This window comes from Exophiala bonariae, assembly GCF_035927105.1.
Source record: "Exophiala bonariae strain CCFEE 5792 chromosome Unknown scaffold_3, whole genome shotgun sequence".
In the NCBI taxonomy this organism is placed as follows: domain Eukaryota; kingdom Fungi; phylum Ascomycota; class Eurotiomycetes; order Chaetothyriales; family Herpotrichiellaceae; genus Exophiala; species Exophiala bonariae.
In genome coordinates this window covers 366761-392412 of record NW_027042478.1, presented here as the reverse complement: position 1 = coordinate 392412, position 25652 = coordinate 366761, and the positions used below count along the sequence as shown (strand labels likewise).

General features: G+C 49.9%; 7 protein-coding genes across 7 annotated transcripts; 2 read left to right on the top strand and 5 right to left on the bottom strand.

The window, feature by feature from the left end:
• Nucleotides 1-6807: 6807 nt before the first annotated feature.
• On the bottom strand, nucleotides 6808-9675 carry LTR84_007663 (uncharacterized protein; the record flags this gene model as incomplete). The annotated part of the gene is made up of 1 exon (XM_064851215.1): nucleotides 6808-9675. One exon carries the CDS (start codon nucleotides 9673-9675, stop codon nucleotides 6808-6810), a length of 2868 nt encoding a protein of 955 aa, XP_064710218.1.
• A 771-nt stretch (nucleotides 9676-10446) lies between these two features.
• Nucleotides 10447-11971, bottom strand: LTR84_007662 (uncharacterized protein; the record flags this gene model as incomplete). The annotated part of the gene is made up of 2 exons (XM_064851214.1): nucleotides 10447-10886; nucleotides 10942-11971. The coding sequence occupies 2 exons, from the start codon at nucleotides 11969-11971 to the stop codon at nucleotides 10447-10449; spliced, it is 1470 nt and encodes a 489-aa protein (XP_064710217.1).
• A 1379-nt stretch (nucleotides 11972-13350) lies between these two features.
• Nucleotides 13351-15417, bottom strand: LTR84_007661 (uncharacterized protein; the record flags this gene model as incomplete). The annotated part of the gene is made up of 1 exon (XM_064851213.1): nucleotides 13351-15417. The coding sequence occupies one exon, from the start codon at nucleotides 15415-15417 to the stop codon at nucleotides 13351-13353; it is 2067 nt and encodes a 688-aa protein (XP_064710216.1).
• A 1492-nt stretch (nucleotides 15418-16909) lies between these two features.
• On the bottom strand, nucleotides 16910-17895 carry LTR84_007660 (uncharacterized protein; the record flags this gene model as incomplete). The annotated part of the gene is made up of 2 exons (XM_064851212.1): nucleotides 16910-17314; nucleotides 17374-17895. The coding sequence occupies 2 exons, from the start codon at nucleotides 17893-17895 to the stop codon at nucleotides 16910-16912; spliced, it is 927 nt and encodes a 308-aa protein (XP_064710215.1).
• Nucleotides 17896-19957: 2062 nt separating this feature from the next.
• LTR84_007659 (uncharacterized protein) lies at nucleotides 19958-20878 on the top strand (the record flags this gene model as incomplete). Its single annotated transcript, XM_064851211.1, has 1 exon — nucleotides 19958-20878. The coding sequence occupies one exon, from the start codon at nucleotides 19958-19960 to the stop codon at nucleotides 20876-20878; it is 921 nt and encodes a 306-aa protein (XP_064710214.1).
• A 277-nt stretch (nucleotides 20879-21155) lies between these two features.
• On the bottom strand, nucleotides 21156-23524 carry LTR84_007658 (uncharacterized protein; the record flags this gene model as incomplete). Its single annotated transcript, XM_064851210.1, has 2 exons — nucleotides 21156-23298; nucleotides 23349-23524. The coding sequence occupies 2 exons, from the start codon at nucleotides 23522-23524 to the stop codon at nucleotides 21156-21158; spliced, it is 2319 nt and encodes a 772-aa protein (XP_064710213.1).
• An 826-nt stretch (nucleotides 23525-24350) lies between these two features.
• LTR84_007657 (uncharacterized protein) lies at nucleotides 24351-25496 on the top strand (the record flags this gene model as incomplete). Its single annotated transcript, XM_064851209.1, has 1 exon — nucleotides 24351-25496. The coding sequence occupies one exon, from the start codon at nucleotides 24351-24353 to the stop codon at nucleotides 25494-25496; it is 1146 nt and encodes a 381-aa protein (XP_064710212.1).
• Nucleotides 25497-25652: the final 156 nt, after the last annotated feature.

Here is a 25652-nt window from a genome sequence, read left to right as displayed (position 1 = left end):
TTCCACGCGCTTTGCCATGCAGATCGTCTCTCAAAACAGATCATTTGGTCTCCCTGAGCCCCTTTTCTCACTAGATTTCAGATAGCGACATAGTGATATGGAGAGATACCGGTAGGGCTGTAACACTGTTCCACACTAGCTTTGTGCCATGAACCATACTTTGATACGAGATATGGGTTTGCCTGCTGAAGAGAGAGTGCAACATCAAATTGGAAACACCCAGTTCGTAAGTCGCACGCAAAGCATAATCAGTATCATCACTAGACACAATTTTGCGAGTCCTAACGAAAACTGAGGACGCCGTGTCAGACATCACAATTTCCAAGAAACCTCAATATGCGAAAGTGCATATTGAATTCATCAGCACCAACCATCGTCAAACTCTTCCCTTCTTTGCAGACTTCCGAATCTCTAACAGCTTAGGTCTTACCAACAACGTAGCGTCCAAGAGGCTCTCAGCCTCAAGTCAGTGCCGATGCTAGTCGATCCAGGGGTAGGGCGGTGGAGCTTTAGTCCGTGCTAAATTGCTTACATGATAAATCACCCCAGTTTACTATTTAAAGCCCGAGGACAACTAACAACCTCAACCAACCTACACCACAGCCCTGCCGTTCTCAATTCAGCCGGCACATCACTATCTGGGTATCCTGCGGCATGAATTGGCCACTGGACAAAACGCATTGCGACCCTGGATCGAAGTAGTAGCGAGCTCTTCAAACCGAAAACGCGAACCCGAACTAGGAAACTCGAATCTTTGGACCTCCAGCTGCCAAGTCGCATCACGAGAGTTAAGACGATAGCCGCCAATTGTTCAAAACCGACTACTGCAATTCCCATTACCTCGTGATTGAAGATTGTCACTGCCGCTTGAATCCCAATCAAGTCTCAGCTAACCGAGCTGTTGGGCTGGCTGTGCTCAAGGGCAGCGGCACATTCGTCTAGGCTTCAGCATATGTCAAGTGCTACGGTAGCATATACCGAGCACAGCGTGAAGCACAGCATGGAACCGAACACACACCCTTGAGGATCCAGAACATGCACCCCGACATTATGCTTGCGTGATGACCACCCTAGCGGACTCCCTGTCCGTCACCTCCGAGGTCGCAATGTGCACTGCATTATTGTGTGCTTGTGCTCCAGAGCGAGGCGGTCGGATCTCCGCTGAAAGGTTGACCGTCCTTCCCAGTGCTCTTACCGGTGCCCCGTAGAAAAGATGCAGCCAGCCACGTTGCCAACTGCTCTACCAATCGCTATAGAACACAAGTGAGGGGTCGACATGATACCCAGTTTTTAATGGAGGCGAGCCAGGCCAAGCTACACGAACTTGCAGGCCTGTGCACGCTCACTCACCGCCCAAAGGATTTCTCTGCCCAGCTTCAGATTATCATTGTCGTTGATGAGTGTTAATCAGCAGTTTTCTATTTGGAGTCGACCTTGACCTCCTGATAATACGGCACATCTTTACCAAATTCACCAGGCGAGAATAGTTCACCAGGGTCTTGATGCTGATTGATCAACCCCTGGAGTGGTCTCACTCACCAGTATGATGGCCCTTCTCTTCGGTTTCTCGCCCCTGCCCCTTGTGCGACAAGATTGATCTTGTACATCTTTCGAAATCGCTTACACTTCGGGACCAAGGACCTGCTCGTCACTCATGGACCCATTAATTTCGAACGCAAGCTCTTGTGTCTGACACCTGAGCAACAGATTCTTTGGAAATGCCTATCTCCGGGTCCGCGGATCAGCAGCGCTGTATTGGGGCCGTGTGATACTACGGATTCAACCAAAAGTCCAGTACTGCTTCGCCCTCGAATTCGTGTGCATGACGTTCATGAAGACTATGTTGTGGTCCTCACGGGAGTATCACACAATAGAATGAAGCCGACAAGCTTGCTTGCCCAAAGGAGGCTGAGCGATGGGATTATACCATATTATTTATGCATAGTGCCCAAAACCGTGCAATGCAAGGCTCAGATGGCGTCCAGCTTGTCAGCGATCGGAAACTATTGGATGAGTAAATGGATGATTAGTATCGGGCTAGTTTGACCCCAGGTGAGCTTTTCCATATGAGAAGTCGATGGCGTTTTGTCATTACTGGGAACAAAACGCACTCTGCAACTTCAATGAAATGCAACAACCGAGTCTGGTATGGTTTTCGACTGTCATCCATCCATCTCCACTCCGCGGAATGATCCAGTATCCGCACCCACATATGCGAGTATGGTGGCATGCTGATCGGCGCTGGAATGATTTGTCGAGCCATCTCCATCTCGGCCTCTTTCGCCGCCAGTCAACACGAACAAATCAGATTCAACCTCGAGGGACGTTTCGTGGCATCCATCCAAATCATTTCACCGGTGCCGAAAAGTTAACTAAACATTTATTAAGTTGAGTGGACGCAGTGGAGCGATCAACTCCCTCGCCGGAGAAGTTTCAAGACGATGGCAATTGATTATTATTCACGGCTCAGGTCAAGCTAATGATCCTTAATAGTGGACTGAAACATGCGAGATATTCTGCCTAAGAAGTCGGCATGTCCTTGCGCGGGCTTGGGAGCGTAACGGCGGCTCGAGGCTAAGCTTTGCCAATTGCTCCCAGACGAACTCTACCATTGTGCCAGAAATGCCCAACAATCATAACTATGGTGTCCCACGGTGCACTGAAACCTCCCAATAACGAAGGATCATCATCTTAAACTCCATGGACGCCCAGTCTCTGAACCGCATTCGACCGATGTCCCTCCAATAGCCGGGCCTGGGAGGAAAAGGCCTCCCAGACCGACGTCAAGAATGTGCCACCTAGCTACTCTAGATTCCGCCCAATGCTTGATTGTGAACTGTATCGTGGTTCTGTCAGCACCGAGGCAAGTCTTACGACATCACCGAAATGAATAGTCAGGCATGAATGGCCAACCGCGGTAGGCGCAGAATCAAAAGGACTGCAAGGGTGGGCCTTATCAGTCTGCAGGGTCCAATACTATTGAATTTGAGGGAAGCATATTGATCACTCGTGCTAGGGAATAGAAATCCTCGGGTCATTAGGTCCACCCGGTTTCGGTTTCGCAACGCAATCACGGAATGGGACAGCAATCGGTGAGAGAGTCGAAGCATGTTAATAACGGGCAATAGTCGATTCTATTGGTCCATTCGGATATCAATATTCTCCTCCAGGCTTTCCGCTTGGTTATTGTTTGAAACGTGGGTTAGAATACGCGGAGCTTCGCGACAATATGGGCGGCCTTGCTGGCCTTATTTTCTATGATTTATCTTTCATGCTGTCTGACAGATCAATACCTGTCGTTGAATCAGGGGGCAGCAGGAACGATCATCATACATGATGCCCAGGGCCTGCTTTGAAACGACCTCCGTTCTCCGCAGACCTGCCACTTCGTAATCATAACCTGCATTGGGAGAACCTCGCGAGTTAAGTACCAGTTTTGTAGCTAAGAACTCTGTATTGATTGGCGAGCGTCCAGGGTGACTCGAGGCGGCCGAGTTGCTTTGGCTGGGCGATTCGGTTCGCGGCCCTAAGAACTTGAGCGGCTCAAAGTATCATATGTGTCGCTCTGGAAGCTCTTTCGATCTTCTTGCCACCCCAGTCCCTCCCGTCACGATTAAGTTGGCTGCATATACGAGCTATCAATATCAAGGCATCCAATCTTACACGTACTGTGAGCTTGGAAGACCTTAAGAGACCCTCCCAACAGAGTCTTACATCATGAAAGCCTCTTTTGCTGGATTCCAAGGATCACCCAGAACCAAGGGTAGCATGATTTCGGCCGAGACTGAAGATAGTGCACCAACAACTACTCAGCTACATGTTGGTATGTTCAATGCACAGGCCGCTTAATGCATAAGCGCCGCCGCAATCTCGTGACTTCATTCTTGAGGATGGAGCGCAACAATGCGATCTAACAACGGCTAGAGGGCGTAACTTACTCTCATCACCATGCGCCCTATCTCGGGCTTCATCCGAAACCTGTGGAGAAGTAGCCTAACATCGGCCGTATTCAAGCACACAGGATAAGGGCTAATTACGTCTCTCGACTGCAGATGCTTACCAACCACAGAGATCCATCTTCAACGGGCGCCAGCTTGGACTAAATCAGGAGTCTATTGAATTCCTCATGAAAGAATGTACCATCACAACAGGTAAGCTTATTAACAGGCCGAAGATAGGCATCAATCCATGGAGGTCCACCTCGCTACTCAGGAAGGATTTGACGTCCGGAGTCCAGATTCTCAATTTCAATTTTCTTTTCCAAATTGAAGTTGCAAATGAGAAGAGAGGCACATCCCACGCTCAGCTCCTCTTGCCCAAGGGACCGTCCGCACAGAGGTCGGCTCCTAGCTACGAGAATACTCGAGGCAGCTAGTTGTGCGACACGTGCTTCTTCACAATCCCAATGGTTGTGATGTACAGCTAGCAAGTTTCTCGTGTCGAGCATCTGCAGCCTCTAAATCCTTTATTTGACTTGGCTTACAGCCCTATGAGTCTTTGCCGGATTCGGCCACAAAGCAAAGCTGTCTTGTCCTTTTGCACGAATTTTCCTACATATCCAAGCGCAAGCACTCGTGTTTCCCAAACTCAATCCGAAAATTGACGAATCGAATATTTATCTTGAGCATGCAATGCCATGCAGGATGATTGGGTACATGGTGTGCGAAGAAGATCAACGTCTTGTACGGGCTCGAAATTGAAGGATAGGTACGCGTGATTCTTTGGTTTTCTGGCTTCTTCACAGATATTCTACATCCACTTAGAGAATTCTAATTCTCTCACCAATCTCTGCCTCCTGATCCAGCCCTTTTACGATCATGATGATCTCACATTCGCACTGATTATCATCTTGAACCAAGTACTCTCCCCGTATCGAATTCGAAGCTTCAAAGCGAGAGAAGCTTGATCTCGACCTCGTCGTATCCGGCACTCGGTTCTCGTCAGCTCTTCCCAATACAGCTAAGCACAGCCCAGTGTAGGCGAATACGAGTCTGCAGCAGGAACAAGAAAAATGGTAAGATAGAACCAAATTTCCTGTGAGTGGGAAAAGCCAAGCACACCTAAAAAGGTGCACCAGTTCTCGTGTCATCTACGCATTGGGATTTCCGCACGCCCTAGACCTTAATCTGATGGGGCGGGATGCTTTTTCCAGCCTGGCTTGGGCGAAAAGTCATATTCAGCCTTTCTCAGCCTCACCTTGGCAACCGAGCGGGCGAAGGAAAATACGCCCAGACGGTATAATCAGGAAGTATCCTCGTTTCTCTTCCTACCTACTCGTATACTCTGTACGGGTAGTACAATATACCTGCCCACTCACTTCTCGTATCCGTGTTTGCACCTGAGCGCCTCACTAATCAAACTATGTTTCGTGTCCAAGCTTAACCTACACTGAACCCCATGACACCACTATCACCGAGCGCTTCAGTATCTCGTACCTATCAGGTCTCGAGCTAATCCAAGTACCTACAGGTAGAGGTACTGGGTAGCCAACAGCGACAGACCCTCACTAGAGAAAGGAGAAGAGTGATATCTTTTTTGTCTGTCATCTCCCATTTTTGAAGGACCGAACCTATCGTATCCTTTGCGCTTCCACGATTCCACAAGCATGCATGGCACACGGATCGAAGCTTCTCCAGACGCAGCGGAAGGGAACGCGCTATGGAGCCATGGCGTGGTTTTCCGTCGACAAAGTCAAGTCAGAAGCCACAAGAGCATACACCACGTATGTTGAACCAGCACTGAAATCGCAGGAAGCAACTGAGAGAACTTGCACAAGCAACTCGCTCTCCTTGCCTGCCTGCCTAACTTAGCCAGCAAGCCAGCCACGCAAGGCGATGGCATCTCGTCAAGTCCGGCCGACTGCACAACGATTCCTCCTCGCGCACCTGTGTATGCATTACATGCATCTCGCCACCTAGTGATAAACCGTCACTAGATCTGTAGGTAACTCCACGGGCCTAGATACGTTATGGCGTGTATGTAGGTGTCGAAAAGCTGAAAGAGCTGAAAAATCCGCCTGCGACGCAGAATCGCAGTCGGTCATTCTCGACCTTCCCACGAACGAGTACGCCGCGCGTTGAGATGAGAATCACCGTCGGTGACCCCAGCGGGACCTTCACCAGGACGAGTACGCCTACGCCGCGTGCAGGTTTTCCGAAAGCTGGCTCTCTCCAGATTGCCATCCTTACCTCTCTTCCTCTCTAGGTACTGACTGTGTGATGACCGGACTGTACTTACCTTACCTTACCGCAAGAACCCCAAATCTCAAATCAGCCTTGTACTTGTAGAAATCGTCTGCCGCTTGCGTAGCTGGACAGGGTCGTGGTCCTTTGTGGCGAATGAGTATCTGTAATGATATTTCGCAAGCTCCATGCTCGTGGACTCATGCATGCATGCATGCATTTATGCATCGATTAGGTGGTTTCGAGAATCGTGGAACACAAGCACTTTCGATTGACTGCGTTGACTACACTATGTGTCTCTCGCGGTACCCAGGAATGGGGTTTTCTATTGATTAAAACGTCCTTGACAACACAGTGTGGCCTGGTCAAGCAGACCGTGTGTAGGAGTCATATACACCGTGCAATGGGCACAGCATGGCATGACATGGCATGACAAGATGCAATCGACCGCCAACAATGCAATAGAACCCGCCACAGATGAATGTTCCCACACACTCCGAGAAATGCGTACGCTAGAATACAGCTAGTCCGAATGTTCCAGCAGCGAGCAATTTTCACCCCGTTCCGTTGTAAGATGCAAGAACCAAGCTCAGATACAGTTCCCAAGCCCATATCAAGTTTCATCTCAAATACCCGTACCGCCAACACCACCGGCATTCCTGACCTCACCCTGATGAGCACGTTGGAACTGTCGTATCAGACCGAGGGGGCCACCGCTGGTCAGCTTCTCGACATTAGTATCGTCATCGTCGTCATCGCTGGCCCCCGTGTTCTCGTCATCTGACTCATTCTCATATTTCCACGATCCCAGCTCGCCTTCACTTTGATTTACGGTGCCGGTGTTTTGGAGTGGGAAGCCGAGGCCAGCGCTGCCGCTTGTGGCTTTGGAATTGGAGCTTTCAGCTCCGATACCTCTGCGTCCGAGTCTGCGTTCGGCTGAGGTCTGGGCATCTTTGCGACCTTGGACTTCGTTTGAGGATTCGGGTCCTTCTTCTTCAGCGACGTCGGTGGGTAGTGGGGCCCGACGGGGTCGGGCGAGTAAAGAGCCTTGACCGCCTCGAGGGAATCTCTGGGCTTGTGTCGAGGTAGCGAATCCGCTAGCCGAGGGCTGATGGTGTGGGTCGAGTAACATTGATTGAAGTGGTGAGCCAGCTGAATGTTGCTGGGCTTGAAAGCCAGGGGTTCCAGAGATTGCTCGATGTGGTGGTGAAAGCACAGTTGTTCGATGAGTGCCGCTGTTAAAAGTGCTCTCACGGTCGAGAGTTGGGAATGTTGGTGAAGGCAGTCCAGGAACGGGGGGTGGCATGTTGAACCGTCGCTTACTAGTATTGTAGTTAAAGCGGACATCTGTTTTAGGATTGCGAGCATAGTCGTTGATAAAGCCCCAATAGCTGTGTTCTAACTTGTTGTCTTTGGAAGCAAAGTACTCGTCTCGGGCATTTTTGGTTGGATCAGCTGAAGGTGGTTTTGTTCCAGGCTTGTAGAACCCAAACTCGGCGAAAGAGCAAACATATCCAATTCCATCGACGTGAATTGTGAATTCCCGGAAGAAGTCAATGATTCGCTCGCTGCAATTAGGGAGGGTGAAACATAACACAAATGGTGTGAATATCATGCTCAGAACCTCCTCGAGAAAAATGATGACCTTCATCTGATATAGCTGAGAGAATTCTTGCTTCACATCGGTAGTATGAAGCCGCCCTTTCCAGTGAGCCGGCTCATAATGAGTGAAATCGATTACCTCTTGCAAGGAATTGGAAGTGTCATAGACCATGTTATCATCCGGTAATAATCCACGAGCGATTGCCCAAATCGTACCAAACACACCGAGATAGAAGATCGTCGTCCGGCCGGAAGTGATCTCAAAATTGAGGAAGTTCTCTTGATCCAGGACTGTTGCCAAACCCAGGACGCTAACAACAGCTCCAGAGATCAGAGTCACAAGTTGTGCTGTTTGGACAGTTTTGTCTTTGGGAAACTGATTAACGTATCTGCTTGCGAACGGGTATGACATGAAAATCCGGCGTTGAAACAAATGGTACAACTCGTTAAATTCCCGGAACTTCCATTCAGCATACGGATTGTACTCTCTCGTACCGATTTGCGCTGGATTCTTCTGATACTCATTGAAGTTCAAGAATATGTGCTTGATGACGAAAAAAGCGGCCAGGAAAGGAGCAAAAATGAGACTTGCTACTCCAGTCATCAGGAACCGGTTGCGAAGAGCGATCGAGAGGTCCTTTCGATGGGTGTCTTTCAAGAACAGAGAACGAACTTGACCCTTGTCGTTGAAGATGAAGTCCATGATGCATAGATCGATGCTCCATTCCAGTGTACGTGTGAACAACCGCCTATTTCGCAAGAACGGAACCGGGATCGTCAAATCAAGAACATCCTTGTTGATCATGGCAATCATGTAGTTCTGCCTTCGCATCAGCCTGCTGGCAATATCATGTGCATCCATTCTTTGCTTGCTTTGTGTTCGAATCCAACCACCACGCTTCCTAGCAGCTGCTTCCGCAGTGTTCGGATTGGAGTCTCGCAATGCCATGAGACGGCTGACGACTTCTTGCCACGAAATTGACTGAATTTCATCCTCGGGAATACCGAGCAAATACAGGTAGAAATCATGCATATGCCTCAGACGTGGAATGTCAACGATATACCCCACGGATTTCCACAGCCAGATGAACGTGGTCAGCCACAGGAGAGATTTTGAGATGAAGCCCATGTTGCTGGCACATTGCGGGACGAGGATTTCTGTCATCTTGGTCTTTCCCTTGAAGTCACTGTAGTCTATACATTGCGTGAGGAACAGAGAGAAACCGACAATGAAGCCGATTGTGATAATGTTGAAGAAGCGCATGAGCACCGTGGACCAAAAGCCATGATAGATGTAGTAGGTGTATACATCAAGGAGGAAGTTATCCAAATTGAGTACATTGACCCAACGATACATCGCCTTCTCTTTTGGGTCTTGGTTGGCAAGGCTGCCCCAGAGATTGGTGAGGGTTGAAGGTCTCGGGGGGTTGGAATGGGAGGTTCGGTGGTCTGGAAGTTGGTTTGCAAATCCAGTATCTTCGAAGTTGGGTAGTCCATCTGGGATCGAGCTGGGCGGAGGTGGAAGTGCAATGGATCTGTGGACCCCAGTGGCATCCTCGATCAGTAGAGACGCGGGGACATCGTCGTCTGCCTCTTCGACTTCCATCAACCTATGAGATTTGGAGCTCTTCCATTTTGACCTGCTTATGCCTTTGCCCTTGTCTTTCCTCATAGATTGCCTGGATGACTGGTTGCGGGGATTCTGTAAACTGGCAATGACGGGCTCCTGTTCCTCAAAGCCATCACGATACGGTTGAGAGGGAGGCGCCAATCCGCCTCTTTCTTCAAGGTCCGACCCATCGGAGTCTTGATCGTGCTGTCGGATGGTCTCATAGATGGAGTTGGAGGGGTTGGTAGAACCTGTAAATCTGGAGATGAAGTTGGAGGTCATGGTGAAGCGAGAGTAGAGGGGTTGCCTGCGGATGAAGCAGGGCAAGACCGAGTCGTGAGGATGGAAGGATTTGAGTGAGACTCAGCAGGTCTAGATTTGACGATGGCGATTTGAGTCTCAAATCACGACATGATGAGGTAGTCGAGTTCGAGTTCGAGTCTGCCGCGATTGTGGCTGCAACTTGAACGCAGGCACAGGCACATGACAGGATTGCCCGCAGGCAGAAAGCAGGTGGGCGGTTGACAACAATGGTCGGCGGCGACAGTCAAAGTGTACCAGACCAGCAGACCTTACAGTGTGAATGTCTGGTTTACAGAACACCCAAAGAGCAACACAGACGGTGGTAATCGGCTTGTATTGTTCGGAGGTCAACCACTTGGGTCCAGTTCAAGTTGAATCATCAACAGATCAACGATGGAATGAGGAGAAACCTGGGGATGCAGTTGGGGATGTGAAGCCACCAGCCGAAGATTAACCGGCCACTGTGAAAGAGGTGCCTATGTTACATTTATTCCTTGATCGTTCTTCTATCCAAGAGTGTCCTTGAGGCCCATAGTCTCTATTAGTACCTGGGTAATTAAAGTGAACAATCGTGTCAAACCTCTTATGCAATCACAAGGATGACTCCAACGTGGGGTATCTCATGCCAATGCAACCTTTTCCACATCAATTATTCTTTGGTCGGGGAAATAACAACCCAAGCAGTCCCAGAAACGCAGAGAGCACTTCCGCTCAATCTATCTAGTCTTGGGAGAAAGAAAAAGAAACAGCTCAGAAAAGCAAAGCAACCAGAAACGAAACCCCAAAACACGCCACAATCAACTGCTTGTGTTCCGGCACCTTCGACCGATCCAGCTTCTCCAGACTGCCCAGTCCCGCCGTCAGAACGGCGACCAGGATGATCATGCGGTTCAGCACGCCCGTCGTGAGCTTGAAACACAGCAGTGGGAAAAGCGTCGTCGTCAGAATGCACAATGGCACCAGGTCTGTCGGTACCAAGTTTGACCTTGCGGTCCGTCCGGCTCTAGTACAGGGGTTTTCTCCGTCGTTGTTTAGTAGTGTCATCAAATCGTCGTCTTCGTCTAGAAACCGTGATTCCGGCCCTGATAGTGGTTTGTTGGTTTGTAGCCAACGGCGGAATTGCTCGATGTCGCTCGGTATCGCCGTGGAGCACATGCTCTGCACTTTTTGTGCTGATAGAAGTGCTTGATCTGCCATTTGTTAGCCACCTTTTGGGAAACCCCCTTTTGGTACCTTTGAACTCACAGTACTGCTCAATTTTGATGTACAATCTGCCTAGGATCTCAAGACGATGTGCATGCAGCTCGGAGTGGTTCCACTGCCAATTGAGCCGACGGGAAGCTGGTGAAGTGCTGCCATCCGGATTAAGGCGACTCCTTGTATCAGCCATGTCGATATTGGTCAGCTGGGCTTCCATCTCGATGATTTCATCCTGCAATTGTAATAGAACCCGATAGTTGATCCTCTTGAAACGTCGAAACACCGGAGGCACATGCCCATGAGCAAGTCTGTCTGCCACCAGATCATACCCGGATAAGGGAAGTTCTTTCGGAAGAGCAAAGTCTTGTTCAGAAGTTTCCGGGATGCTGGGGATACTGGCACGTCTTTGTTCTGGACTTGGTGTTCTCATATCTCCACCCATGTGGTGATGTCTATGCGTCGCTCGTGGGACCTCCGGCCATTTCAGTCGTAACCGGCGAGGGTATGTGGGTCGATCGATAAGTTGACCTTGGTGGTCATCATCTCCCTGGCTGTCTTCTGGCAATGAAGGTAACCGATCATCAAGTGCAGAGTCACCATTGGTCAAGAAGACACTGTTTGATCCCATAGAGATCCCTGAGTCGCTATGAAGGCTGCGGACATAGCTCTCATCATCGGACTCTTCGGCATGTGCAGGCTCGCATGGCTTGACAACGTCCTCGGATTTCTCTTCGTCACGAGGTACGGGCGTTTCCTGACCCTCATCCTCAACAAGAAACGCAAAGACATCGACCGACTCTTTGGACATGCTTTTCTCCTTGATCATCTTCTCGGGTTGGAACTTCGGTAGAGGCATGTTCTCTTTCGGCTTCTTGGCCTTCGAGGACCTTCGTCGCCTCACGGGACTGGACGAAGACCTCTTGTAAGACTCCTGGGTCACCGTATCATCGGAGCCATGGGACACGTTGGTAATTGCAGACAGGAGGGACAGTTTAGATGACCGGGCGGCCTTGCTAACGCCGTAAGAATGACTGCGGCGTCGGCGAGCGCCTTGATCGCGTCCCGAGATGAACATGCAGTGGAACAAGATGCAGTTGGGCTCAATGGCCTGTCAGATGAGGTCGACAGCCTCGTCAGGCAATTGGTAGGTCAAACAGGTAGTGAATGCTTGGTAGTAATGATAGACAGGGGAGAATGATAACACTCATTCTCCATGCTTCAAAAAAGACACTGGCATGGCATGGGATGAATCAGAAAGGCTGAAAGCAGGACCAAGGTGGTGAACGTCATGAGTGTATTGTGGTTACTCCTTGCTTGCAAGCAAGGTATGTTGAAACGCGGGATGGAAGAAGGGGGATGTGACAGAAATGGAGGGGCACCTCTGGAGTAACCACACCACCTTTGCCCAGATGGTCAGGTCTGCGAATGAAACAAGCACCTCCCTGTAACCTCTCAGAGATCAAGTCTCACGAGAAGGGTGGTACAGGTTTATTAAAAGGGGAAGGGAAAGGAGAGATTGGAACGCCGGGTCCAACAACCCAAGCCGCGTAGGAGCAGCAGAGGGACTGGGAAAACGTGCTCCAGTCAGAGGAATGCCCACAGCTTTATCTGAGCGAATCTGCTTGCTTGGGATGACATTTGTGCCCAACAATGCCTAACCGGATGAGCGCCAACGAACTGCGCAAGCCCGATTGACATCGCCACTTCCATGTAGTTCCCATCCAACGGCCCAGGGGATCCAGGCAATCGGGGACGACGGAAAAAGCCCAGAAGTAAAATGACACGGTAGAACTGACGGCTCGATAAGAAAGCAACAGCTTTCATTGAACGTGATTCACCGCTGGCAAGAAACCTGTGGGGGAAGAGCGTGTCCAGAGAGGGCCGGCTTGAATCAATCAATCAAGCTTTGGGTGAACACGGTGAGAAGGGGCTCCTCTCCTCGGCCTAGACCAAGCAAAAGAGCACGTATGATATATTGACGTGGACGCAAAAATTCGGAAAAGGACAGTCAAATCAGGATCCAGCAATTGACGACCTTGAACTGGCACGAAACCTGAGCGGGTTGATGCATGCAGAAAAAGTCGACATTTTCAAAAAGAAGGCAGCCATTCATGTTCGGCCAGCAAAGCCCGCTTAGGCAGGGGACCTGCAAGTCGGACGCAGCTCCCTGCTACGGACCTTTCCGAGGTCGAATGATGGATGAGTCGACCTTTCTTTTGGACTCTTATATAGATTCAATTATTGATGCCGATATTCTTTTCGAGTTCGGTTTTTGAAACCGTGTCAGACTCCGATTCCTGGTTCACATCGGAAAGGGAGTAAAGTCCCGGCTGACTCAAGCAAGAAATTGAAAAAGGTCACTCGAAAACTGTGGTCTTCCATGACTTCCCGTAAAAATGCAATTGTATTCCAGGTTCAGTTTCTCCTCAAAAGGGTGCCCTTTCTGATATCACACTATGCTACTCCTACAGCGCCAACATTGGCTCGTGTCTGCTTATTCCAGAAAACATAGTCAGGAGTCTTCACAGCTCCGACAACCAAGTCCGGATGATTCCTCTTCCAGATATCGTCTGCATCATCAGGAAATCTCTCACTCCCTCGGGGCACAAACCTGACTGCGACATGACCTCCACGCATCTGCAGTGAGATAATCACGCTGAGACCATTAAGCATCAAATCTCTGGCGTGGGCAGCGGCTTTCTGCCAGACATCTGCGCGAGCGTCCTCATCCATGGAGATGACCTCTTCATCACTGGCCCACTCGTCCACAGCTAGTTCCACGGAATAGTTTTGTAGGATCACGGCCAAAGCGGCCAGGACTTCGACCTGCGCAAAGCGTCGCCCGAGACACGCACGATAGCCTTCACTGAACGGGATATACGCTCCCTTCGGAGGTCGATACAGCTTATCCGAAGTATCAGCCGATTCATTAACTGCTAGACCATCCGAAGTGACGGTTTCGCCCGGCATTTCCTTCTTGCCATTTGCCAGTGTCTGAACTTCTCCGTCCTCGTCCACAAGCCACCGCTCCGGGCGGAATTCCTCGAGATCATTATCGGTATTGGCTACCGGATGTATCGGTCTGCCACCAGGTAATGTTGGTTTCCCGGATGGCCAGTACTTTGGATGTCGGTGGACCGCCACTGCACATAAGCTTATGTATATGTCGCTCGGGACAATGCAATCTTTCCCATCAATGTTGAGCCTTTGGTCACTAACGCCGAATGTTGACTTTGGAATACCAATGACGGGAGGAAGTAGACGAAGCTCTTCATTCAACACTGCACCAACCATGCCCCCAAACAATGCGGGCAGGTCTCGGTCATAATCCCATTCCGAAGGTGGTTTTCCTTGAAATATTCGGTCAAGGTCTTGTTGAACTGCTCGTTGACTTTTGTGGTTGAGTGCCAGGTAGAGCAAAGAAAAGTGGATCGAATTTGCAGCCGTCTCATGGCCGGCGAGAATCAGGACAAACATATTGCCCAAGATCTCAGAGTCTGTAAGATGCACGTCCTTGCTCGTTTCTGACTGAAGCTGACCCTTGACCAGTTGCCCCAGAATATCCATTGATTCGTTGTTTGTATTTTCTGCACCGAGAAGCTTCTTCTTGGATGCCACCGCTTCTTTCATGTAATTGCCCCATTCGACGTACGCCTCCCTGGCCTTTCGAAGTGCAGCAATAGGGAGTCGCTCCATGAGCCACGGAGGCAAGACAAAAAGAACAATTATGTTGTCCAATAAGCAATGAATGGCATAAGTGTAACTCATGGAATGGCCCGGATCTCTCTCATCTTTTGCGTTCTGGATTTTCGATGGGTCGGCATAGCTGGTGTCAACGTCCGCCTTGGAATCAGCAGCTGGCCACTGCAGCTTCCGGCCAAAGCCCGCTCTGCTGATGACATACAAGCTCAATCGCATCGTATCGTCCATGACGCGATCCACTGTCACATTACCCTTACCATCAGGGCCCAGCCAGGACGTCAGCATGTCAGAAGCTTGGTCAATGGTTTCGGAAAAGACCAGGTGATTGTTCTTCTCAGTAAAGGGTGGGCTTGTGGCTTTTCGATGTTGTCGCCAGTGAGCTCCCTCGGTGGAAACAACGTTCTTGCCATAAACATCGAGAGAGCGATAGATTTTGGTGGGTTTGGGGAAGTCATTCCTCCTTGTAGTGATTTGTGTAATCACGGCCGGGTCAATAGTGTTCAAAATGATACCACCAGGAGCGACGGTGAGAAAGGTGTCATGGCCGATCTTCTCAAAAGTCTCAACACTGTTGAGGAAGGGAAAATCTGGAATGCAGAAATCCACCCATGTGGTCCATTTGCGAGGGAGTCTGGCCAGTACAGGTAGGAATAGGCGGTGGAATATCAGCCAAAATCGATTGAGGAAGTAGACCGGGAGAACAACATAATGAATCCCGGATCGCTTTGCTTTGGCGATGTTCCGACTCAGTGCGAGATAGTAATTGGTTATATAGTAGATGATAAATGTCAGAACCCCAAGGGCCAGTAACGAAGGCATCTTGGTGGCCGAGCTGTGTGAAAACTGTCGGGCGGTCGATTGATTATCCGAATGTGGGTCACCTTGTTGAATGCTAGGAGGAAGAGGAAGCACAGCTGTCCAGGTTCCTAAGGTGCAAAGAGAGAAACAATATTCAGGGAACGTGATTATGAAAGAATAAGGGTAGAGAGAGGAGAGGTGGTCTCTTTGGACCTAAAGAGGATTCTGAGACGTTGGACGTTTGGGCAATCCCTATAATTTTCCCACACGAGAAAGGGATTGTGGTCTTAAGAGGACAGGGATTAAATAATGGAAGTCGAGACCACCACGATCAGCGGCGGAGCCTCTCAAGAATATCCAATCGATCGCTGGTATCAGGCGGTATAGAGACAACCTAGAGGCGCACAACCAGAAAAAGAGTTGTACTCCGTACTTACACTGCTAATTCTGAAGTCGACGGAATGAGCGTGGGCGGCAGTTTTCCGTGACAAGATGCCCCCTTATGTGGTTAGCACGGAATGGGGATGAACAGCAGGAGGAAGAGAGAAGAGAAAGAGGAAAGAAACACGAGGGCAGCTGTTCGTCATCGTGGCACTATTGTTGATCATCATGACCATCATGATTCTCGCAAGCATCATACAATTTTAGGTGGTGGTGGTGTTGATACAGGCACAGACGGGGGTACTCACACCAGGATCTAACTAGAGGAGACCGATTAACGATTGCTTGATCCAATAGGTGGTCGGTTGCGCAGTCCTGGGTTAGGGCACAGTTCAGTCGTTAGGGGCTCTTGAGGCAATCGACTGGGCAAGCATCTGGGTGTACCTCGGCGGTGTTGCAGGGATTCAATAATTGTCGATTGATGGTCGGCAAGCTGCTTTGATGATTCGTGTGCAATGGAACCGAACTGCGCTTAAGCACCTCTGATCCTTGGGCGCCTTCCAGCGTAATCGTAACGGGGTTTATTGGAGGAAGAATCGACTTCCAGCAGGGCGGCTTCCGTACTCGGTACCTAGGCCCGTTTCCACGGCGGGCACCCTTTGTTAATTAGGTACGGAGCCTCTAGGCACTTTGCCCTCTAACTACCTACGTAGATACCTAGGTACCCAAGCTAATACCCAGCGAGCTCATCCATGAGTTGCTACTACGATTCTTTGAACAATACGAGGTTTTTCCCTCCTGCAACTCCGTGTTTCTATTGTTTACTCGTACTCCGAAAACCAAGATTTCCGAACGAATTTCAAAAGGATAATTGATGGGAAACTAATACCAGTGATCAAATTCTTCGCGCCAGTCGAACACAACAATCCCAACACTGCTTGAGGAATTCAGACGACCTTGTACATACCCATGACCCGAGATATCTGCCGTCCCAGTCGCCGAGTTAGCGACTCTTTCGCATTTCTCTCACACTATTTCTGTGGTGCATAGCGTGGTCACAGATAGTATTATCGCTCTGACTGTGTCTCCAAGTTCTCGTTACTTCATCCTCCCCGTTCCATGCCTCCACTTTCTAGGCGGTTGCTTGTTCAAGTCGTGAACCTTGACCCTGAGGCTCCGCCGTTGGGGTCTCGGCCGTAGGGCTTGAGATTGAGGGTTCGGCAGTTCCAGCTTCAGATGTCGCTCGTGTGCTAGCCCTCTCCGTGGGCATCAAGTTCGAACCCAGGCCACCTGCATTGGAGTGAATTGGTTCCAAAGATGGTTGCCACGCTTGTAGATCGTGCTCTGCATCGGCAAGAACTTGTCTCGCCTCGTTGACCTGTGCAAAAGGCTGGCGCACATCACCGGGAACCACAGGTGTATCATCAAGCAAGTTCAAAAGTCGTCGTCCGTGTTTGGCGAGGATGATTTGCTTTTCTGCTCGTTCGATGGTCGCGGCGAAATTGACATCGTACGCTTCCTTGATCTTTTGACGAGTCTACCAAGCAGTTAGCATATCTGGCTTCTCCTGGACTGTATGTGTCAAGTGCTACTTACGATATTGGTCAACTGTGCTTCAGCAACCAGATTCTGTGCCTCGGCTCGAACGAGTTCTTGCTCAAGAGTAACCAGCTTGGGGCTTGATGGCTCCTTGTACTTGAGTTTTTGGATCTCATCACTGATCTTGGCCTTCTGGTCTCTGCTAGGTTGTACACTGGCCTCGATGTTTCTGATCTGTTTGAGAATGGCTCGGTAGTCCTCGAGGTTCTGAGCAAACAGATCCTCCTGTTCTCCTATCTCGGAAAGTATGACACCGACTTTGTCCGAGATATCAGAGACCGAATCATCGTTGGTCGACTCGCCCCAATCGGAGAGCTGGGAGGCAATGGACAAACGCTCGCGGCCCGCGGTCTCGTAGGCATTGATCGCGTGGTTCTCAGTCTTGATGATCTTGAACAGCTTCTTGGAGAGCTCGGCCTGGGTGGTTCCTCTCAGGGTAGATATGGAGAAGGTGTGCTTCGAGGCAGCTTTGGAATGGTCATCCTTCTTGCGGGAGCGAATGGATAGAGCGCGATTCATGGTGGGCAGGATTAGGGCTGACTGTACGGAAGTAATGCAAGTGGAGTATACTGGCAACAGGGTGAGGCTACTAGGGCAGACTGCTGGTGAACCGGGATGATGTTTTAGAATGAGCTATATAGAGGGAAGAAAGGTGAAATTTCTAGGCTATGAAGCTGGAACTGGGGATTAGAGCTTGGAGCTGGCCGTGCGTTTGAGCTGCAAGACCTAGAGTCAGTTAGTAGAAAGTAGTATTCCCCAAGCCTTTGAAAGACCAAGGACGATCGATGATGGAATGCGAGCTGGGCGATGAGATGAGAGGGCATGACGTATGTGGAATGTCACCAACGGGAAATGGCGGCGGGGTCCAGATCCAGATTCATTCCCCCCACCTCAAGCACCACACCACCCGTTCTTGACGTGGCATTTGAGGATTAAGCTGTTTGTCTGTAATAATAGTAATAGTCCTATGATTGACCGACAGTATTTCACAAGGGAACCAGGCTCTGGATAATATGCATATTGACATTCATTCGCTATGCAGCCTGGATTGCCAGTCACGCAATCCACCAGCACAAACAAAAACTCACAACGCTCATCATAACACGCGTCATTTCGTTTACACATTCATTAAAAAGAATCCAATGGGGGACATACACCAATCCCCCTCCAAAAAGAATTCACCTCACATCCTGTTCAACAAGGGAGATGATTGCTGCAAATCACACTGTCTCACGAACGATACTGTCGGCTCCTTCTCTCCTCGGTGATGACTCTGGTCCGGCTGCCACTGCGTCGAGGTGAGTCGCTGAAGCTATCATGATGGTGATGACGGTGATGGTCGTGGCTGTGACGATGGCCAGATGTCGAGCGTCGAGTCACCGTTTCTTTGCGGTAAGTGGCCACTTCGGGACGTGAGACGTACTCTCGTGAATAACGAGGCTTGTATTCGTGTCTTCTGATGATCACGCGATCTTCATTTTTGCTGCTGCCGCCGAAACACATTGTGGCTGCGAGGGTGGGATGTGGTTGTGTTGGGAATGTCTTGCTCGGAGGTATGATCGGCTGCTCTTTTAATGGTGGTTCTTGAGTGTTGTATAGTTGTACAGTGAGGCTAGTCTTGGTCGTCCACTATCAGATGATCCGAGCGAGGGTTTATGTATATGCCCAAGGCAGACGGAATATTAAACAATACAGAACTAATAGATGTGCGTTAGGAGACTCGAGATGGGGGTCAGCAAAACAACCCCCCTTGATATATACATTCGGACGTGATCAAATCTTCCATCACCAGGTTTCCTTGATTACGCCTTGTTTGCTTGTTCTCCGACTTGGACGATGTCATAGAGTGGCTGGGCAAGACATCCATGTTCTCAGAACTGTGGGTGGGTTTTTCGGCCTAGCTTCGTAGGCGAATCCTCGCCTTGAGGCAGGGATGCCTTTGTCCACCAAGCCATGGCTAACGATCTCGGTTACCGGTAAGCGTCAAACCATGTCTCGAATCTGCGATAAACAAGATATTCAGGAACTTGCCAACCGTTGAGTGATAGTGTCGTTGCATAAGAGTAGCCCCATATGTAGATCCATTGATAGACGCCCAATGTATGGATACTGATCTCTATAACATTTATTATACTTTTTCTTAGTGTAACATTGACCAGGCAAAACTTGGTGTATGATCACATTTTGCATAACTTCAACGGCTTTGCTTGGTTCGCTTATCTAACGTACCCAGTCAATACCTCTGGACGTGGATGATAGGATGTTTTCTTGATGTCCAAGTACAAGGTCTTCCCTTTCAGCAACATTCTAGAGATGAGGGCTGTAACCCCTGAAGAAATCTCTCACTCCATACTGTGAATTGTCGATAGAGCGAAAATGATGCTGAAGGCGAGTAAAAGTATTCATCTCCTCCGCACCGTAAAGTTGGAGACAGTATTCAGCATCAAAGTTAATGATATCGTCATTCAACCCGAACATAACAACCTTGCCATATTCCGTAGTACTATCAAGAGGTAGTTGCTGATAACAGCCATAGTATAGCGACGAGTAGCAGGAGCATCTCTATCTCCACGACCTCACCATGACGTTCGATCAACCACTGGCATCTCCAACAATAGTAGTGGAAGCTGAAATGGGAGAACCATTTACACACCGCCCGGAGCTACACCTTCTGACGCTGCCACTCGAGATCCGCATAACGCTGTTCCGGCACCTCTTCCAATGTCCGGACCCGATAAAAATCGAGTCGACACACGAAGAGCACGACCTCTTCTTCGACGACCCTCAAGAACAACAAGAACAAGACTCCCCTGATACCGCCACCACCGCCACAATATCATGGACGCTTCGCCGCCCCAAAACACCACAGAACGGGCTCTCAGCACAATTCCTGCGGGTGAGCCGTGAAATCCACGACACGGGCCTGCCCTACCTATACAGCCTGAACCGATTCGACTGCTCGTCGCGGTCCGCACTGCCGCTGCTCCTGACGCAGCTCCGGCCCAGCACGCGCACGAGCGCACACATCCGGCATGTGGTCCTGGACTGGGACCAGCTGCAGGACTTCGCGTGGTCGCTGGCCAAGCCGGCCCAGGTCGCCGCCACCAGCGGCATCCAGGAGCTGCACCTCGCCAACTGGCGCATGCGTGTCCTCGGCGGCTCCAGCTTCCTCTGGCGCGACTATAAGTCGTATGAGCGCCAACTGTGCCAGGCCGCCAAGGACATCTGTCTGAAGCATCCGCTCTTGCGCTGTGTCTTGCAGCGGCCCTTTCATCGTCCGACGACGACGCCGGCGGCGAGGTCCGAGTCCGTCAGGGCGACGCATCGTGTTAAATGGCGCTTTGTCACGGCGGCCGTGGGTGAGCGGGTTGCCGCTTTGGGGCCTGCTGGACGCGGTGGAGAGAGGGTCGTCGATTTGGACCAAGAACTGGCTTTACTGGCCCCGGCTGCTGGCAAGGATGTCAACATTTCGTCTTTACAAGGCGGCATTGATCCGGTCTAGAAGTGTGTTGAATTGTCTTCACAAGCAATATAATCAAAGGTATAATAGTATGAATTCCGAATGACTAGTCGAATCAATCCTTTTTTCTCTAGACTTATTCTGGTCGAGACGTAGACTATTCCTGTAAAGCAAGCATGACCTCGCCAATCGACCCAAAATACTGCAAGCAGGTTGGCGAATTAGTAAAATATTCCCCCACACTTAATATCTCTTTACATAGTAGTCATACAACCTTATTCATCCTTGACGGAAAACATAGTAGTGGTTTCTGAATTCATCACCGAGACACTTCCACGGTCTGGGACTGGCTCATCGCCGCTGCGGCTGCAACTGCTGGAGATTGTGGTTGCGAGTTTCCTGGCGCTTGCCCTCTTCCAGTACTGCCGAGATCCCCGTTTTTGGTATCTACTGCACCCTCGTACCTGACAGCCGCGACTTTTGCATACGTTGGCGTAGCAGGGGTTCCTGAATTGGGCCGTTGATAAGAGTACTGGGTTTGTGTAAGCCCCCGTGGGGTGTAAGTCTGTCCATTCATCAATGGTTTCTGGGGCGACCCAGACCCAGACCGACCCAAAAGTGCCATGGCGCTATCCTGGGCTCGTTGTTGATATCCTGGTTGTGTAGGTCTCTGCGCCAGGGTAGGTGTCTGCGCCTGTCCCGGAGTACCGGCATAACCTCCGACACCATTCGATAATGCCCGCTGATACTGTTGAATCGTCGCGCGATTAGCATTGTAAGACGTAGTCTGACTTTGATATGGTGTTTGCGTGTAAGGCGGCCGTGCGGATGCCGGTGTCTGGTAGTTTGTAGCTGGTCTCATACCATAAGGTGTTGCCGCAGGTATCGACGCATTGTAGCTCCGTGCCTGGACATTGAAGGTAGGAGTAGAGGCCTGAGGTGGTACATAACTGGGTCGCACCTGAGGTGGTACTGCTGGTCGACTAGGGGCCACTGCGGCTGCGGCTGCTGCACTGATTCGTTTCCTACTTGATGCATATTCATCAAGCTGTCCAGTGCCGGCATATTCGGGTGCGTTGACTAGGAGATTGGTGGAGATGTTCAATTCTTCAAGCTGATCACCATTTAGCTTGGCGATTGCGAAGGGAGGCAAAGCATCCACGAGGAGGCGGAGCTGGGTCCGGAGCAATGCAAAGACATCAAACTCGGCCTCAGATGGTTCCGGTATCCGTCCTGAACCGTCTAGGCTCCGGTTTCGTTGATATGAGCTCAATGTCTGGATAAGTTCAGACACTTCTTCCAGTAGATCATTGGCATCATTGATTTCTTTCACCTCCGTACTTGGAAATCCCTCGTTTTGGGCTGGAATCCAGTTCTCAAGGATGTTCTCAAAGTCCTGGATTTCTGGTGTGATCTCTTCTTTTCCATTCCCGTTGGTATCAGGTGTACTGAATGAGGTCGATAGTTTTCGAACTCCTGATTTCCGCCACCAGTATTGAGCCATATCTTCTGACGAAATGACAGCATCGGTATTGTCTGAAGTAGGTGCAAAGGAAGAATATGCGCTGCGAAATAGCGCTTCCTCGTCATCTGCTGAACGCGCCTGAGACGCTTTTTCTGACCTGTGAAGGGTTGTGGTAGATAGAGAGGGATTCCGAGAATTGCTAAAGCGGTTCGTAATCCATTTGCCGATAGACAATTCAGCATCCTTGTAATCAATCTTTGATTTTGAAGGATTCTTGCTGATACCGGCGACTGGTAAGAAGTTGAGTTCTTTGGATCTTGTAGAATTTCTCGATGGCTTGGGCTCGTCCAGTGGCGTAACATGGGCACTGGCATGTGAACCAAAGACTTCGCCAAAGGTTCGGGGGGCCAGCTTTTGCGGTTTGATGACAGCATTCAATGCAGCAAAGTCAGTCAACTCGAAGCCATTCGGTAAGGCCAGACCATCGTCCGCAGAACTTGTGTCTCCCTCATGGTTATTTTCCTCTCCTTTATTTTGTAAACCAGAGTACAAAAGTGGTGTCTGGCCATGTGTCTGGGTGCGAAGGGATAGGACCTGGCAACTGCGCGGATTTGACTGAATTGGACCGTCCAAGTCTTTGGCATCACCGCTTGATGTTCCACCATTGGGGAGCAGTGAAGGCGAGGGTTCTTTCAGGCAGTTGAGCACGAGTGTGACGAGATTGGACGCTTGCATTTTGAGATCGACATCGGGTACTGTGACGTGTTCCACTTGTCCATTGGGAGTGACACTTGAGAACTCGTTGAGAAGGGCGTTCTTAGCAGTGTTGACATCTTCCGACAAGGCATCTAGTGAGTGATAGCGTTCCGTAAGGATACGTTGCTCGATGGTGTCGTTCGTAACCTCGGACTCTGTGAGGCGTGCCTTTTTGACGCTGGGACTGTCTGAGGCAGATGGTGGTAGAGGGTATTTGAGGAGGGATGGCTTCGTGTCATGCCTGATCGAATACGTGAGCATTATTCCGCGCATTTGGAGATGTCAACTTACTTTCGAAATACATGTAAAACTTTCTGGAGTGTTTCGTGAAGTGAAGCATCGCGAGGTTTTTCGGAAGGAGTGGTTGGTTCAGGAGATACAGTTCGTTTCCTCTTTCCCAAGTGAGATGTTGCGATTGCGATGGTGTCATTATCATGGCTGGAAGAAATACCGTTAGTTTCGGGCATTATGGTTTCCATGGCGCGTCAATGTTTTCCTGAGGCGTCGGAGATGAATTATTGGACGATGTGAAGATATGCCAGTGTCTCCCCCCAAAATCAACGAGTGTCTGTTCCGGAACACTTGTGCCGGAGCATGAGCATTTGGAAAGGGAGAGGCTGCGACAAGTGAAGGACGAGTGAGCACCGTGCGGTTGTGTCGAGCTGATGGTTGACGATGTGTTGCGATGCGACGGCGTGGAGCAAGCGAAGAGTCAAAGAGGAAGATCTGCAGGATCGGGAATGGCAGGGGGGATTGGAAGGGTGGAGGTTCAAGATTGCAGGCTGAGGGGTGCAAAGAAACAATAATGGGGCCCGGACACGGTTTTTGTGATGGGCTAATAGGTAGTAGGCCCGAAATGGTGACGGATTATTATTTGAGCAATGCAGGTGACTGAGGAGACGAAACCAACTTGAAAAGAACGCGCATTTGCGGGAGTATTATTATTACTCGAGTTGAACTTCAAAGGTGAAGCCACGCAATAATCCAGTCTTTGAGAGTTTGACTGCAGGATCAACCTGGATTCTTGGCATTCCTCGGAGAATTGTTGTTCCTGTAGACGTCATGTAACTTTGGGTATGCTCTTTCCAAACTTCATCACACTCTACACCATTCCACGCCTGTTCAAGGAAGTAACACGATGAGTGATATCTTTCGCGGAGACCCGAGTGATACTGAAATTTGTCTTGGAATGTCGGGATGAAAGCCCCCCTCCTCAGCACAAGTAGACCTCGTCCATTCTCAAGTGGTGGTCGACGACTTTCTCGACAACTGGATATCACATCGAGGCGACACATGTCTGACCAAAGACGCGTCGCAGTGCTCCATCAAGCTTGCGAGCCTCCAGTCGTGAATGGTGTTCGAAAGCCACAGAAACCCGGTGGTTATCAGGACTCAGGGGCAGATATTGCTTATGTTCTCCAGTCAAAGAACATAAAGGTCGTTACACCAAAAAGAGAACCAAGCCCCAGTCGGGATCAAGGTTGGACCTTTCCTGATACCGAGGATGGTGTTTTAGAAGCCATCAGAAAAGGTGCGACTACTTTGTGGGCAAACACAATCTTATTTGCAGACCATCCTCTACAGAAGTCGACATTACTAGACAAGTTTTCGGACGCTGTGAAAATGGTTGGTCAGCCTCCCAAGCTCGTCGAACAATACGATGACAAGAACTATGTGAATGATCTATTTCGAGCTGAAGGCTCTTTTACCATGCCTAGATGCTGGGTCATCAATTCGAGCCAGCCGTCTCAAGTAGATTTATCCACATTGCCATTTCCGGTGGTTGCCAAACCTATCCGTGGTCGAGGAAGCCACGGAGTGAAGTTATGCAAGACAGAGGCCGAGCTGTCCCACCACGTGTCCCGACTTTTCGAAGAATCGCCTATCGTCATGGTGGAAGAATACCTTTCTGGGCAGGAAGGCACCATCACTGTCATGCCGCCCTCTGACGAACACCCCGAATATTGGTCGATGCCTATCGTTGTGCGATTCAATCACGAACACGGAATAGCGCCATACAATGGTGTGGTTGCAGTCACTGCAAACTCAAGACTACTTTCCCCGGAAGAATTATCTTGCGATTCCAACTATGCACGGATCAGTGAAGAGTGCGAGCGCATTGCTCGCCTGCTCCAAGTCACTGCCCCGATTCGAGTTGATGTAAGACGATTCAAGGACAGCAGTGAATCTGCATTTGCGGCATTTGACATCAATATGAAACCGGTAGGTCCTTCCGAGCTTTTACTACGATCACTGACCGCTGTAAAGAACATGACTGGTCCTGGCCGACCAGGACGTGAGAACCAAGCGAGTCTCACTGCCATTGGCGCAGCAGGTCTCGAGTGGGATTATCCAACACTGCTGACAGAGATACTGAGCCTTGCAAAACCCTTGTCTGATCTCCGCAAGATCTCAATAGCTGAGGAGGAAGTCAAGTAAGTATTCGTTGAGAAGAAGAATCTCTGGACGTAGCACAAAACTGTTCGAGGTATTGGACAGGGGATATTCTCCAAGGAAGTAAATAGTACCAAGTATCGTCAAGTTTGATATAATTTTGATCTCCACAGAAACTGTATTCTAGCTTCTCCGACTCCA